Source organism: Pseudorca crassidens, chromosome 20, assembly GCF_039906515.1.
Source record: "Pseudorca crassidens isolate mPseCra1 chromosome 20, mPseCra1.hap1, whole genome shotgun sequence".
NCBI classification, from domain to species: domain Eukaryota; kingdom Metazoa; phylum Chordata; class Mammalia; order Artiodactyla; family Delphinidae; genus Pseudorca; species Pseudorca crassidens.
The window spans coordinates 56,145,894-56,161,708 of NC_090315.1; the positions used below are offsets into that span (position 1 = coordinate 56,145,894).

The window sequence follows — 15,815 nt, forward strand, 5'->3', positions numbered from 1 at the left end:
AAACACATGATAAATCTCTTGTTAAAAAAGAAACGTTTCGTTTCTTTTGGACAGCGGGACCTTTCATTAGACGACCAAAATCTTCCTGTAACCGCATAGGTAACACGCGTCCTCATGTTGGTGGCCCCTGAGGGCGATACCGGGTCTGGCCCCGGGGTCCTGGTGACTGAGCCAGTGCGGGGGCCAGGGCTGGTGGCGCGGTCATCACCCGGGCAGCGTGGCCGCCCTCAGAGGACTAGGGAGGCACGGGTGCTGAGACTGCACGTCTCTGCCCTCAGTGGACTGCTGGGACGGGCCCGACGGGAAGCCCATCATCTACCACGGCTGGACGCGGACCACCAAGATCAAGTTTGATGACGTCGTGCAGGCCATCAAGGACCATGCCTTTGTCACCTCGAGGTCAGTTGGCTGATTTCCTTCCTGGTGGTTCACCTTTAAGGGGAAGGCGGCTAGGGTTGGGTGGACACACACACACACAAACACATCCCCCCTGCAGACACACCCCACATGGACACACACACACACTCAGAGACACCCTCTCACAGACACGGGCAGCCCCCCCACGGATGGGCACAGACGCCCCCTTCCCCCCAGCGCACGCGCACGTACATTCACGCACATCCCACACAGATGCTCACGTGCAGAGGCACCGCCCGCATAGGACACCCCCAGAACACAAAGACACACAGACACCCTCTCCGCAGACACGTGATCAGACGTATATTCTCCACGTACAGACACACATGTACACCCCACATAGCGACACAGATACCCCCCCGCACACACACAGCCCACCCCAGGCTCCATCCTGGCCAAAGTCACTGCTGAGAAGCCCCAGCTGAGTGCTGGCGTGCCCCGAGGCCGAGAGCACAGGGCACGCCCTGATCCCGGAGGCCGGGCCAGGCAGCCCTGCGGGGGCGGCCCCCCGTGCTGAGCGCCCCTCCCTCCCTCCCCGCCCGCAGCTTCCCCGTGATCCTGTCCATCGAGGAGCACTGCTGCGTGCAGCAGCAGCGCCACATGGCCAGGGTGTTCAAGGAGGCGTTCGGCGACCTGCTGCTGACCAAGCCCACGGAGGCCAGTGCTGACCAGCTGCCGTCGCCCAGCCAGCTGCGGGAGAAGATCATCATCAAGGTAGCGGCCCGGGGCTGCCGCTCACGTGGGGAGAGCCGGCGGCTCGGGGCACGGGCTCCCCGTTCTCCTCGCTGACCTCGCGCCTGACCCGGGCCAGGTCGCTTCACCTCCCGCTGCCTCTGAGTCCTCGCGGTCTGGGGGTTCACCACAGAACCCTCATCGTTCACGTGCTGCGAGCGTAACGCGGAAGGCCACGTGCGGAGCGCTTGGAACTGCCCTGTCCCACAGCAGGTGCCCCAGAAGTGTTCACTCACTCCCGTGCATTTGTTTTGGCCAGTCTTCACCATGTCCCGCTCTGCGTCAGGCCCTCGTGAGGAGCTGGGGCTGTTCCACCAGGCTCTGTTCTCACGTGGGGGCTGGGCTGGGAGTGAACAGTTGCCCCAGAGGGCTGCGTGTACTAGGGGCGACAGGTGGCTGTGGGGAGGGATGAGTGACGGCTGTACCACAGATGCCAGGAGGGGTGACGTTTGGGCATGTATATTACTAGGGTCAAGAGACCAGACGGACCGTGGCTTCAGTCATGTAAGTTCAAGACTCGATGTGCGGGAGAGTATTCTAGGAGCTCTGAGCTCTGGTCCGCGAGGCTGTCCGGGGACTCAGGATGTTCTCATCTTGGTCTGCGGTCTCCCAGGGAAGGGGTTTTCAGATGGGGTTCTGCAGACCCCCAGACAGTCCACAGATAAAACTTGTGAGGTGGTGGCATGTGAACTTTGGGCAAAAATGGTGCCTCTATTAACATGTAGGTGAAACTTAATATTTCCTTCCATTATGAATATTGGCAACAAGCCGCTTGAGGCTTCGTCACCAGCAGAAATCATGGATAATTTCATAGCACTTCTGCCGTTGTTGCCAATATCTCAAGATAACGTGTGCTCGTCACTACTTTAAAATTATGATGGTTATTAGATCTGCCTGTAGATCTTTTGGAAGATGTTAGCAAAGAAGTACAGGTATTAGTATATTGCAAGTATTTTTTATTTACTTGGTAGCTGTATTTCGATGCAATTGGATTCTCCTTTCATTTTATGCATTATAAACATTATTCTGAGAAAGGCATCCGTAGTCTTCCCCAGACTTCAGAGGGGGTCCATGCCACAGAACTGGCGAAGGCTCTGCCCTAGGGGGCACTGTCCTTGTGTGTGGTCCATGCTGGGTTGCAAGGCACATTGAGCTCCAGCTCGTAGAAACGGGAATGTGAGGGGTCCAGGGCGAGTGATTCCTGGTAAGCAGGTGGGACATCAGTTGGACAGTCCTGGGCTGTTGTGTCCAGTGCGTGAGAACTTAGTCACATGACCGCACCATCTGCAGGGGCTGACTCTAGCTGGGCAGCCGTCGGTGGGAGGAGCGGCGTGGATTTCAGTGACAGCTGGCAGCTTCGTAGGAAGGACAGACAGGGATTTACCAGGCAGAGAAGGGAGAAGGCCCTTCGGCTTCGGGGATGACATCCATGAAGGTGGGGTAGTGTGAACGCGTGGTATGTTCCCTAGATTGTCACTGGACCACTAAGATGCATTGGGGATATTTCCTACATGCCAGGAGATCACGGTCTTCTAGGGAGACAAACCGCTTGACAGAGAAACACCAAATTGTGAGGGGGCTTTGGCTGAGGCCCATCCAGAGAGGAGGAGGCTGGTGCCCTCAGGGATCAAAGCACCAGCATATTTGGAGAAATCGGCTAAGATCCCGGGGCAGGTTCCGCTGAGACGCTCAGGGAAGCTTCCAGCGTGAGGAAGGTGGGATGAGAGGCAGAGGGTGCTTGGCCGGGCTGGGGAGGTGTCCAGGGCTCCTCAGGTTTGGCAGTCAGTCTTCAGGGAACCCCGTTGCATCTCTCTGTTCCCGGCTCCCCCGTGGCTTCCCTCGGTTTCTGTTAGAACAGCTCTCTGCGTGTCCCCATGTATTTTCCAGCGCTTGTTTCAGGGTGTGAAGACTCCTTTTAGAGCTCCCACTGCCCCACCTGTGGTACCTCTTGGTTCAGCCCTTTCAATTTCAGGGAAAAGGGGTGGACATAGCATTTGTGACGTGATCACTGAGTGCCACACACTGGGCTGGGCACGGTCGTCAGTGTTATTCAGTCTCACGGCAGACCTGCAGGACTGATAATCCCGGGCCCCCAGCCCACCTGACAGGTGAGGACCCTGAGGTCTAGAGGTTGACTCAGCTGAGGTTACACAGTTAGTTCCTGCCAAAGATGGAACAAAATGGAACACTTATGTCGTGCTGCACTATCTGCAGGTATCCTACACGCCCACTGCCTTACGGGACAGGGGGGCTATGTTATCCCCATTTAAAAAATATATTTATTTATTTATTTGGCTGCGCTGGGTCTTCGTTGCGGCATGTGGGATCTTTAGTTGCGGCATGTGGGATCTTTAGTTGCGGCATGCGAACTCTTAGCTGTGGCGTGTGGGATCTAGCTCCCTGACCAGGGATCTAACCCAGGCCCCCTGCGTTGGGAGTGCGGAGTCTTAGCTACTGGGCCACCGGGGAAGTCCCTGTTACCCCCATTTTACAGGGGAAGTTATTGAGACAGATGGTCATGCAGCCAAGGCCACACAGCGAGGAAGGTGATAGGCCCTGAATTCAAGCCCAGGTCTGACTCCCAATCCTGAGCTCCCTCCACCAGGTCACCACAACTGGGACTTATCAAGGGTAGTCCACATGGGCAGTCAGTGAACTCGCCCAGGTGGACGTTGTCGTAATCATCCTCTTAGGCTTGCGGATGAGACATGAGAGGTTCAGAGAGGTGCGGCCACCTGCTCAGGGTCACACAGCCAATACAGCAGCAGCAGTGCTGTTTGCACCCAGGTCTTCTAAGTCTGCATCCCCAGTGTGCCTTCCACTGCCCTGCACAGCCTGTGCCCATGGGCTGGCTGTGATCTTGCCTTGCCCTCTGTGTGCTGGAGAATGCGGGCGCATCATTGATTCATTGACTATTTATCGAGCGCTATCTGCTAACCTAGTGCAGGAGGTTCAACAGGGAACAAAACAAAGTCCCTGCCCTCATGGGGCTTATAATCTAGCAGGGAAGACAGACAGAAGACAGTTAGATACGTAGATACACTTAGGCTAAAAAGCGTGAAGATGAACTACCAGGGGCTAGAGAGTGGCAGGGGTGGGAGGGGGAGTGTGGGCTGTTTTTAGGGAAGCCCCTCTGAGGAGGTGACGCCGAGCACAGAGCGCAGTGTAGTGAGAGAGAAGCCGGGCAGAGAACAGACAGTGCAAAGGCCCTGAGGTGGGACGATCCGGTGGATGCCTGGCTGATGTGAATGAATGTTTGCTGGCTCACAGGTCCTAGCCTGGGTCTTAGGGAGACAGGCTTTGTGTATTTTTCCCCTCAGCATAAGAAGCTGGGCCCCCGAGGCGACGTGGATGTCAACGTGGAGGACAAGAAAGATGAACACAGGCAGCAGGGTGAACTGTACATGTGGGATTCCATCGACCAGGTGCGTCTTCTCGCGCCCCTTCTCAGAGCCCTGAATGTGTTACGGCCTGCTGGAGAGCTCCGGGAGGATTCCTGTCTCACTCCCACTTGTGCCAAGTGAATTTGTCATTTTAAGGAAACTATTCTTCTTTTGCATCATTAGTGTTTTATTTTGAAGTAGTTTTATATTAAATGTAACATACTCTAGATTCTCACACACATACAAGCACAGAGAGTTCTCATACGTGCTTCACCCAGTTTCCCCAAATAGTAACATCCTCTGTAACCAGAGTATAATTATCATAACAAGGAATTGAACATTGGGCACAATACTACCAACTAATTTGTGGACCTCATTCCAGTTTGTCCACTCATGTCCTTTTTCTGACCCAGGATGCAATCTCGGATGTGATAATGCAGTTCGTTGTCCTAACCCCTTAGTGTCCTCCAATCTGAGGCAGTTCCACTGGAAACATTATTACTGTTATTTTTGGCCGAGCCACGTGGCTTGCAGGATCTTAGTTCCCCTGACCAGGGATCCAACTCGGGACCCCCTGCAGGGGAAGCGCAGAGTCCTAACCACTGGACTGCCAGGGGAGTCCCAAGGAAACATTATTTTTTGATGGGAATGAGGCATTTTGAATGTTAATGCCACTTCTCATATCCCATAACCTAACATGGCAGTCTATTTGAGTAGGTATTGATCAATTCATTGATTCACTGATTGAAGTGTATTTGATTTACAATGGTGTGTTAGTTTCAGGTGTACAGCGAAGTGATTCAGTTATATATATATGTATGTATTTCAGATTATTTTCCATTATAGCTTATTACAAGATACTGAATATAGTTCCCTGTGCTATACAGTAGGTCCTGTTGCTTATCTATTTTATGTATAGTAGTTTGTATCTGTTAATCCCATATTCCTAATGTATTCCTCCCCGCAACGTTCCCCTTTGGTAACCCTAAGCTTGTTTTCCGTCTGTGAGTCTGCTTCTGTTTTGTGTTTAGGTTCATTTGCATTATTTTTTAGATTCTACATATTAAGTGGTATCATGTTATGTTTGTCTTTCTGCATTTGAGTATGTCTTTACATGTCTATTCTTACATTCTAGGAATAAAAATTTAAAATGGTTGAAATTTAAATATAGAATGAAGTCACATTTAAATGTTGAAGAAAGGGTCTCTAGACAGGCTGGCTGAGAAATCCTGAAAGTCTTAAAAAAATGGGTGAAATAGAAAAAGGCAGTCGTGAGGACACACACACACAGAAAACAATCCCATCATTCGTAAAAGCCTTCAGATTAAAGGAATACAATACTACGTTGTGTCTACCCTTAGACACACTGAATAAAGAAGCCCTGAAAATGCCAGAAGAACCCCAGAATAAATAGATGTTTTAAAAGAAATGTCTCACAGGGGATCGAATTCTGTGAAACCACCATAAATGGCTCCAAGAGTGGGAAAGGCGAGTCCCCAGTGGATGCTGGGGTGATGCCAGGCAGGGGCCTTGGGCCTCAGAGTTGATGGAGCAGAGACTTTGGGGAAGCCCTAACACTGGTTTCACTTTGTAGAAATGGACTCGGCACTACTGTGCCATTGCTGATGCCAAGCTGTCCTTCAGCGATGACATTGAACAGACTATGGAAGATGAACAGCCCCCGGTAGGTGGACACCTCCTGTAATGCTGCTCTCACCCGGTGGCCGGCAGGCCTGGACATGCTCAGTCCAAGGAGCTGCCTCTTCGGGTACCAAGGCTTGCCCGGCTCTTCTCGGATTGGCTGGCTGGCCCATGTGCTTAGCCAGTGAGGTTCAGGTGTCTTTCCTGCTCTCTGAAAGGCGTGCTTGGCCTGTGCTCCCTGGGGAGGATGGGGACATTTGGATGTTCTGTCCAGCCTTACCCACTAGCCTGTTCCTGGCTCTGCTGCCCTCCCCCCCGGGGCTGCTGGTCATCCTTGGTACTGTCCCTTGAGTGCAGCCCCCACGGTATTATGGCTCTCAGGCTTCCTGTACAGTAGAGTTCAGGGCTGTACTGGGGACCCCTTATCCCGGGACTCAGAACTCCAGGAGGCCACCACAAATGGGGAGGTGTCAGGAGTAGGTGGCTGGAGGGTGGGGAGGGCAGTGGAGGCTGGCTTCCCAGACCTCTCGGGGTAAAAGTGAGCTGAGGCCGTTTTTGGTCTGTTACCCAGTCCAGTCTGTTATTCAGGAATCAGCATACACCGAGGGACTAGCCTGATGATACTGGGGGTCTGGTCCGGGTTTTCAGAAACCCCTCCTCTCTTTGCGGCCCAGGATATAGCCCCCACGGAGCTGCATTTCGGGGAGAAGTGGTTCCACAAGAAGGTGGAGAAGAGGACAAGCGCCGAGAAGCTGCTGCAGGAATACTGCGCCGAGACGGGGGGCAAGGATGGGACCTTCTTGGTGCGGGAGAGCGAGACGTACCCCAATGACTACACCCTGTCCTTCTGGTAATGGCCGTCTTCCCCGGGGCACGCGCCTTCTCCTCGCAGCTGGTGGGGTGGGGTGCCGTGAGGCAAGTGGTGGCAGCTTAGGCCAGGCTTGGGTGGGGCTGGGCTGGAAACCCAGACTTTATTTAGTGAGCTGTGTGGGGCAAGACTTGGGTGAGGGCCCCCAAACTTAGTCAACAAGATTAGCGATATTTCAGTGCAGTATTTAAAATTGTAAAGTGGCCTTACGGAACTGTGGGTGAGGCTGTATTGACTCATCATTGACTCAGTCATCTGTGCATGAATTCATCAAAAGATATTTATTTATTGGGTACTTGGTCTGTGCTAGGCACAGTGACTTAGCAGTGACAGACAGACAGGGTCCTTGTCCTGATGGAGATTAGAGTTTCAGGAGGGAGATGAACAGTGGAAAAGGAATCAGGCAAATGATACATAATTCTCGTTGTGACATGCGCAGTGGGAAAAGCGCAAGACGTTATGAAAGTCTGTAAGAGAGGGGTCTAGTGTGATGTTGGGAGAATAATCCAGGAAGACTTCCTGAAAGAAGTGGTGTTTAAATTGAGACCTGAAGGATAAAAGTTCTAATATTAACAACATACAAATAATCGCGACAGCTAACGCCTGTAAGATGCTTACCAGGTACCAGGCAGCGTTCCGAGCACATGCTGTGTGTGATCTCGTTTCATCCTCAGGACATCTCTGTGAGGAGGATACTATCATTGTCCTTGTTGGACCACTAGGGTAATAATAGGGAGACTCAGGGAGGACAGGTCACTTGTTCACGGTCACTTAGCTCCTCAGTGGCAGAGTCAGGATTGGAACCTAGGCTTTCTGGCTCCAGAGGAACAGTTACGTAGGTAAAAGGGGACGGCGGGTAGAGGAAGTAGGTAGAATGGTCTGGAATCCAGCCCCAAGGATCAACTTGTGTGAAAGCGCTGGGCCGGTGCTAAGAGCAGACGGAGGCTTGTGTGGCCGCACGTAGCGTCCACTCCTGGGGCCCCCGGCTGCAGCTGTGGCCCACCCTGTGCTCTCCGCCGTACTGGCTGCGGGAAGGGCCAGCCGGCCGGGCCTGGGCTCTGACGTGGTCCCTCTCCCGGCAGGCGGTCGGGCCGCGTCCAGCACTGCCGGATCCGCTCCACCATGGAGGGCGGGACCCTGAAGTATTACCTGACTGACAACCTCATGTTCACCAGCATCTATGCCCTCATCCAGCACTACAGCGAGACGCACCTGCGCTGTGCCGAGTTCGAGCTCCGGCTCACCGACCCAGTTCCCAACCCCAGCCCTCACGAGTCGAAGCCGTACGTGTGCCCTGTGCTCTGGGGGCGCGACTGCGTTCACGGATCAGAAACACCAGCCTGGAGGGTGTGCTGGGGCCCAGATTCCCACGGGGCGCCTCACCTGGGCCCACCGGGGTCTCTTGCAGTTCCCCAGGGTGGCCGCTGTCCAGTTACCTATGGCCTGTTTCTCTCTCCTCTCCCTCTTCCTCTCCTTTCCTTTCTTCTCCTTTATCTTCCTTGTCCTGAGGTCTTGAGCGTTGATTTTCAGAGATAATTTTGGCCTGGTGTTACTGTTTTCTGTCGTTCCTTTTGGTCTGAAAGCGAAAAAATAATTGTAAAGTGAGTATCAGTTAGGCCTTGCAAAGGGTTGACTAGTTGTGAAAAGCAAAGAGTAATTTTTAAGCAGAAGGCTGCTCAAATGCACATTTCACAGGAAGCCATGTAGCTATGACACCTTTATTTTTTACTTTTCTTGTCCATATTCAGATGGATTGCCGTAAAATTTGCTATTTCACATCTTTAAAAACAACCTAAAAACCCTATTCCCTATCTTTTCTGCCTCTGCTGTTCTGAGACACTGTGGTGACTGTGCCACCCTCTGATGCTTGGGTCGGGGGTGGGGGGGTCGGGGTGGGTGAAGATGTAAGTTGATTTATTCGCTTATGCTCCAAGCAGACCCACTGCATGAACGCTTCACCCAAACTGTGTCTGGGTGATCTTTTTAAAAACTTCTGTCTTCAGAGGTGATTTCGGAAGCGGAGGCCCACTGTGTAATTTCCGTGGTGGGTTCCAGGGCCGTGTCTCAGGCATCCCGGGAACCCACCGTTTCCTCCTCTGCTGCCGGTCTCAGCGGCCTCTCCCTTGGCCATTTTCCCGGCCCTGTGCTGCAGGTGGTACTATGACGGGCTGAGCCGTGGAGAAGCGGAGGACATGCTGATGAGGGTTCCCCGGGATGGGGCCTTCCTGATCCGGAAGCGGGAAGGTTCTGACTCCTACGCCATCACCTTCAGGTAGGTGCACGGGCTGGAGCCCACTGTGTGCTCTGCAGAGACGGCTTGGGAAGGGCAGGTGTGGAGAACAAAGGGGGAACTGCAGGTGGAGGCTGAGCTCTGTGTCCTCCGCCCAGGGTGTCTGCCAACCACGACGATGGCGATATTTAAGAGCGAGAGCAGACTATACTGACGTGTGCTTTCAGTGTGCTGGGCACTGGTCTGTATTCTCAGGAGCACTGTGTTTTATATTAATTCATCTCATCTTCCAACGACTGTGGGATCAGCATGACCGTGATCCCTACTTTTCAGAGGAGGAAACTGAGGCACAGGGAGATTAAATAACCTGCTTGAAACATGCAGTCTGTGAGTGGTGGAGCTGGAATTCGAACCCAGGCAGCCCTGGCAACCCAGATGGGTGATGTTGTAGATGTTGTTTCCTCCCATCCACAGTTGACACCCCACTGCCAGTGGTTGTATGGACCAACCATTTCTAGGACTGTGGTTCTCTACGTTAATTCTACCCCAAGATGCCCAATTCCTCCAATTTCTACCAACAGCAATGTGAGGGAGGTTCAGACCCAGTTCGTCATACTTTCCCTCCGTCTCCCCATTTTCAGGGTTTCCCTGTGTATTCTTGATGATGGTAATAGAATGCTGGCTACCAGATATTGAGTTCCTAACTGATGTTTGGGACACTGGGCCGCCTTCAAGGCCTCACCTGTTCGAGGCCATCACTGTAGCCCATGAGGGGTAGATCCAGTTATTACAAGTAAGGAAATGGAGGCGCAGAGAGGTTAATTGACCTGTCTAAAGCCACACAGCCTCACCCTAGGCTGAGTCAGGGTTTCAGACTCAGGCCTGTCCTCCTCCAGAGCCTGCGTGCTTTACTGTGAGGTCTAAGCAAGAGGCTTGTGGGCCAAATTGGGCCTCTGGGTGTTTTGCTCAGCCTGCACGGTGATGTTAAAAACGGAGAAGTTTTACCTGGAAATTCAGATTGCTTCTTATGAAAAATGGAAGGAGTTGGAAGCTCTGGGCCCACGGTTCCCCGTGGTGAAGGTGGTTACCGGCTGCACAGTCGGGGCCCTGGTGCGCCAGCCTGCTCCTGTCCTCCCTTTCCTGTTGCCCTCACCCATCCCCCTTGGCTACTGTTCCAGTCTGCCCCCCCATCCCCCCATTAGCCCCGAGCTGCCTTCTTGGGGGTGGTGATGGTCATTATCACTGCTGTTTATTGAGGACCTACTGTGTGCCAGCTCCATCCAGCGTGGCTCTTTTGTGCTTTGTGCCGCCAACAGAGGGGTCTCTTTGCTCTTTTCCCCACAACTCTTTGCGGCGCCTGCTACCCCTGGATGGGAGTTGAATGTGTTTAATTGAATCTGTGCTGTACCAGGCACTGGGCTGGACGTTGGGGGTCGCATTGTGCTATAGTCTGTCGTCAGTCGGGGCGCTTCTGGGTGCAAGGGACAGAAACCAAACTGTGGCTGAAAGAAAAAAGGTGGGGATTTAGTGGCTACAGGCTGAGAGGCCCAAGAGGTGAAACTGGCCTCCAACACACTCGGATAAAGCCTCGCCTGTGACCCTCAGGAGACTAGCTCTGAGCATCTCGGTGTTACGCTCCATTGGCTCTGTTCTCACTTGACCTTGGTGCCAGGACAGCGTCCACAGAGAGGATGAGTCCTGTGAGGCACTCCCACTGGCCCCTGCTTGAGCCCGGTAACTTGATTCTGATTGGGCACCTTCAAGCTGGCGATGAGGCTGGGGTCACTGGAAATGCATGGATGAAGCGGCGGGCTCCCAGATTGATACTCAGCTTATATACATCCACCGTGTTCTGCTTGCACATCTGTCCTCCCCATGAGATTGGAGGCACCCTGAGAGCTGGAGGTTTTCTTTTTTAGAAATCAATAAATGTTTGATAAGCCCCTGCTCTGGGTCAGGTCTAGAAATTCAGGAGCGATAAAAACAGCCCAGCCCTTGCTCTCATGAGGCCAGTGGCCTGGTGGGGATGAGAGGTGTCATCACAGGACTTACAAGGGACTCCCCTTCTTCCTTCCTCCCTCCCCCCATATATCTGTGGGGGTACTTCTTCTGTACCAGGCGCCGTTCTAGGCCCTGGGAACATATACTAACCTTCTGTATGGATTTCCACAGGAGGGAAGTGTCTGCTTTCAAATGCATGCAAAGAGACGAGGTTGTTTTCTGGGTGTGAGTGGTGGGAGGCGCCCCTCCATGGGATGAGGGGCTTCATCGCGAAGCTAAGCCCTCAGGCGTTAGTGTCCACTGGCTCGTAGCAACACACTCCGGGAGGCTCATACTCCAGCCCTGTTCTCCCCTTTCGATTGTTCTGTCTCCCAGGGCAGTTTTGGCTTGCCTGTGTATATTTTCCCAACCATCCATTTCTTTAGTTTCTTCTGGGTGCCAGACACCTTGCAAAGGGCTTACCCTGGGTTACCTAACAGACAGCAGTCCTGACACTTACCTTGAGATAGAAGCTGTGCATCCCCAGATCTGTGCATGATGAAACTGAGGCTCAGGGAGGTTACCTGAGGCTCAGGGAGGTTACCTGCTCTGAACCTCGGTACCCCAGAGCCTCCCTGCCCTGCGGAGCTTTTGTATAAAGTTTTAAAATTAATTTTTCACTACGTAAGTATATTAGCCTTATAAAAAATTAAGATACTGCAGTGAAAGCTAAAGCCCCCTATGGTCTTTGCCATCTCAATCTTTGTTTTGGTAGAAAGCACAGTTTTGTAACTAGCGTCTCCATCAAGACTCAAAAAAAATTTTTTTTTACACACATATGTATGTACCTGTGGGAAATATATAGCGCCATTCTGTTAGTGGTATTTTGTTCCGTTAAAAAAAATACAAATAGGATCATACTATAGCTGCATTCTGCAACTTGTTTTATTTACTCAGCAGTATTTCTTTTCTTTTTTAAAATAAATATTTAATAAAATATCATTGCACGTAAGCTACTGAAGAAGTAGTCTCCTAGCATTTTTTTTTTTAAAATAGGAGTTTTGGAAGAAATGGCTTAACGGGATGTATTTTTTAAAACAGTAAAAAATGTCTGTTAAGGTGCAAAATTTTTAAGAGAAGTAGTTTGAGCATAGTAACTATTTCTGTTGCAGTTTTCAAGTGCTCTTGGCTGTAAAGTTAGGGTCAAACTTACTGTCACAGATATTTCTGTTCTTGCTGATAAAAGCTAGTAAGACTGAGGATTCTATGTTCTTTTGGATTTTTTTCTGCCTCTTGTTTCAAATAGGTGAGGAAATAAAAGATTTGTTTCCCCTTTTGGAAAAAAAAATTCCATTTGTGCACTAGTTGGACCACTAAAGATAAGATTTAAGGATTTGGGCATCAAGTCCCAGAGTTCTCGAGTAGAGATGGGCTAATGTTTTCTATAAAGGATCAAAGGATAAATATTTTAGGCCTTGCAGGCCAGTTGGTCTCTGTTGCAACTGCTCAGCTCTGCCGTTGCAGAGTGAAAGCAGCCACAGGCAGTACATAAACAGATGAACATGGCTGTGCGTCAATAAAACTTTATTTACAAAAACAGGAGAGGGGGATGGATTTAATCTGTGGGCCATAGTTTTCTGGCCCTGATCTGGACACTGGGGTGTTCTGTAGTCAAGTCCTATAGTTGGGGAGGAAGGGAAGGGCCAGAGGAGCTATAGCTGTTGAGTCACTCTGAAGTGTTTCTTCTGAGGTACCGGTTCTTCTGTATCTGATTTGCAAAGACCTACATCCTTGTATTCCATGGGAGGGCTGTGTGCTCTTCATTTATTTGGTCCCCTAGGTTGGATGACTAGGTTGTTTCTAATTGGTGGGCTTATATGGCCACCATCTGGCTGCCAGGATGTCAGCACCATGTGGTCTCCCCCCAGGGCCAGGGGCAAGGTGAAGCACTGTCGCATCAACCGGGACGGCCGGCACTTCGTGCTGGGCACCTCCGCCTACTTCGAGAGCCTCGTGGAGCTGGTCAGCTACTACGAGAAGCACGCACTCTACCGGAAGATGAAACTGCGCTACCCCGTGACCCCCGAGCTCCTGGAGCGCTACAATATGGTAGGTGGTTGACTCACTCGAGATTGGGTGGAATATCTTGTCTGAGGTTACGATTCATCTGTTTGTTCATTCAGCAAACCTTTCCTGAGCACTTACGTGTGTCCCACACGGCTCTACGTCCAACAGCGTGGACAAAGACCCTGCCCTTGGGCTCTTACAGTCTAGTGTAGGGGAGACAGACAACAAATGAAATTTAAAAAAATATACAGAGCATGTATCAGCTGGTGGGTGATAAGTGCTATGGAGAAAAACACACTGAGCAGGTGAATAAGTGGATAGAGCGATGGGGAAGGGGCTGCACTTCTCAAGGGTGCCCGGGAAGATCTCGCTGACAAGGAGACATGTGGGCAGACACAGGAGGTGGAGGAGGGAGCCCGCAGCTATGAGGAAGAAGAAAGAACAGCCAGTGCAAAGGTCCTGAGGTGAGAGCGTGCCTGAAGGCACAGAAAGGAAGCTGCTGTGGCTGGTGAGTGAGCCAGGGCGGGGGCAGAACTAAATAAGGATAGAACTGGGTGGTGTAGGGCCACTGTGAGACACTGTGAGACATTCTGAGCCGTTGGGAGGGTTCTGAGCAGACAAGACAGCCGATCTGATTACCATGTCTCAGTTCCTATCAGATAGAGTCATTAACTTACTGAAAAGAGATTTACTGTGCACCAACCATGTGCCAGGAACTGTTCTAGATACTGGGAGTATGGTGGAACACCATCGGCCGCTGGGAAATTTGGGCTCTAGAAAAGGGAGCTGGGTGACACACACGCACCGGGCAGGGTGAGTTACAACGAAGAAGAGAAAACAGGATGGTGTGCTAAGGGATGGGGCACTTCGTTAGACTGGGGCCACAGAGGTGGGAGCAGGCCTCCTGCAGAGGGTGAGAAGCGAGCCCAGGGAGCAGACTGGCCGGGAAGCTGTGCAGAGGCCAGTTCCGGGGGTGGGGGAGCAGGCGTGCACGAGACGGGAATGTGGCTGGTGGGGCTAAAGGGCAGTGAGAGAGGCAGAGGAAGGGCAGGAGGGATCTTCAGTGTGTGCTGGTGGAGGTTTACCCACCTCTCTGTGAAACAAAGCCCTGGTTTGTGGCATCTGCCAATTTCTGTGGTGTAAATACTGCCACGGTGGCCAGCGTCAAGCTGGTGACGTTGAGTGGCGGTCAGGAAGAGTGGTGAGCTCGCTCCAGCACACCACTGGATCTCAGGGTGTGTGTTCTTTTCTTACGTAGGAGCACAGTGCCTGGCACAGTGTAGGCCCGCATGGGGACCGCTCTCATTTTGGGGTAAAATTTCCAAGTTTTGGGGAACTTCTTAATAGCTTTTTACTGTCTCCACCCGCAAGGTGAGTAAACGATGAGGTTTCAGCTCTTCTCCTAGAGAGCAAGAAACCACAAAGGTGCGTAGCATCCTTGTTCTAAGGAAGGGCTGTCCCGGGAGCTTGGATGGCTCCATTTATTTTTCTCTCTTCTTTTTCAGGAAAGAGATATAAACTCCCTCTATGACGTCAGCAGGATGTACGTGGATCCCAGTGAAATCAGTCCTTCCATGGTACGGTGCCGAACTTCCAACTCACACTATTCCTTAGTTGCTAGACTGACATGGGGCCCACCCCCAAGTTAAAAGAGAGTAAGGGAGCATTTTGGAAAACTTGGCCCCCCATAATGTTTTTTTGAGAAGAAACTGATGATTGACAATACGACATCTAGTTTCAGGGAAGAGGTTAATAGAATTCCATCCAAACGCGACTGTGTTTTGCTAAAATTCTGAAGTTTGATGAACCACCTTTGGGCCACACAGCTTCTAATTAAAAGTCTTTCACATGTTTCTTGCTGAGTGACTGAGCCTGTGGTGTTCATAAATTCATTTGGTTCAGTGACCTCTTTGCAGTGCAAACGGTATCTTACATTCCCACCCCAGCTGCTCTGTAATTTCATGCAGGTGGGCCTGGATTTTTACTGTTAGCCTGCAGCTCCTGGTTTCATCTCAAATTCAGTTTGAGCCTGCGGCGAATTTTCTGTTTGGGGGGGCTGTCTGGTACACGATTAGTGTACAGTTCTCACTTAGGAAGGGGCCCTGCTGGTGGGCTCTGTAGAAATCCAGAGAGAAATTTGTTTAAACTTATAATCCTTGGCCAATGCAAATCCCTTTCAGCAAGAAGTGAAGTCTTGAAAAGTTGTGGGTGAATGGAACTGGGTGTGAAAGGCATTAGGGGACTTGGCTAAATAGCAAAAACTTTTATTAGAAGTGACAGATGCTTTGGTTATGAGAATGACATGGCCTCATGTCAGCCAGGTGTCAGGGTTTGGTGGAGGCCACGGTAAACTGGGGACACACAGCCCATCTCAAGGGCAGCCGCCCCCCGTTAGGAGTCGATGGCTGCCTTTCCAGAGATAAGGCTGGGTCTTCTGATTTCTCGAGACAAGCCAGTAATCTGGATGTTTGAGGTGAAATCTCCCCATTATAAAATC

At 51.5% G+C, this 15,815-nt stretch overlaps 1 protein-coding gene across 1 annotated transcript in view; it reads left to right on the forward strand.

Annotated features, from left to right (window-relative positions):
• The window catches only part of PLCG2 (phospholipase C gamma 2), a 145,857-nt gene that overhangs the window by 96,751 nt on the left and 33,291 nt on the right, over positions 1–15,815 (forward strand). Inside the window, exons 13-21 of the mRNA XM_067717892.1 lie at positions 279–399; positions 963–1,131; positions 4,470–4,574; positions 6,127–6,216; positions 6,848–7,023; positions 8,124–8,324; positions 9,194–9,313; positions 13,180–13,360; positions 14,824–14,895. Coding sequence (XP_067573993.1) covers positions 279–399; positions 963–1,131; positions 4,470–4,574; positions 6,127–6,216; positions 6,848–7,023; positions 8,124–8,324; positions 9,194–9,313; positions 13,180–13,360; positions 14,824–14,895 — 1,235 coding nt within the window. The remainder of the gene's footprint in view (positions 1–278; positions 400–962; positions 1,132–4,469; positions 4,575–6,126; positions 6,217–6,847; positions 7,024–8,123; positions 8,325–9,193; positions 9,314–13,179; positions 13,361–14,823; positions 14,896–15,815) is intronic.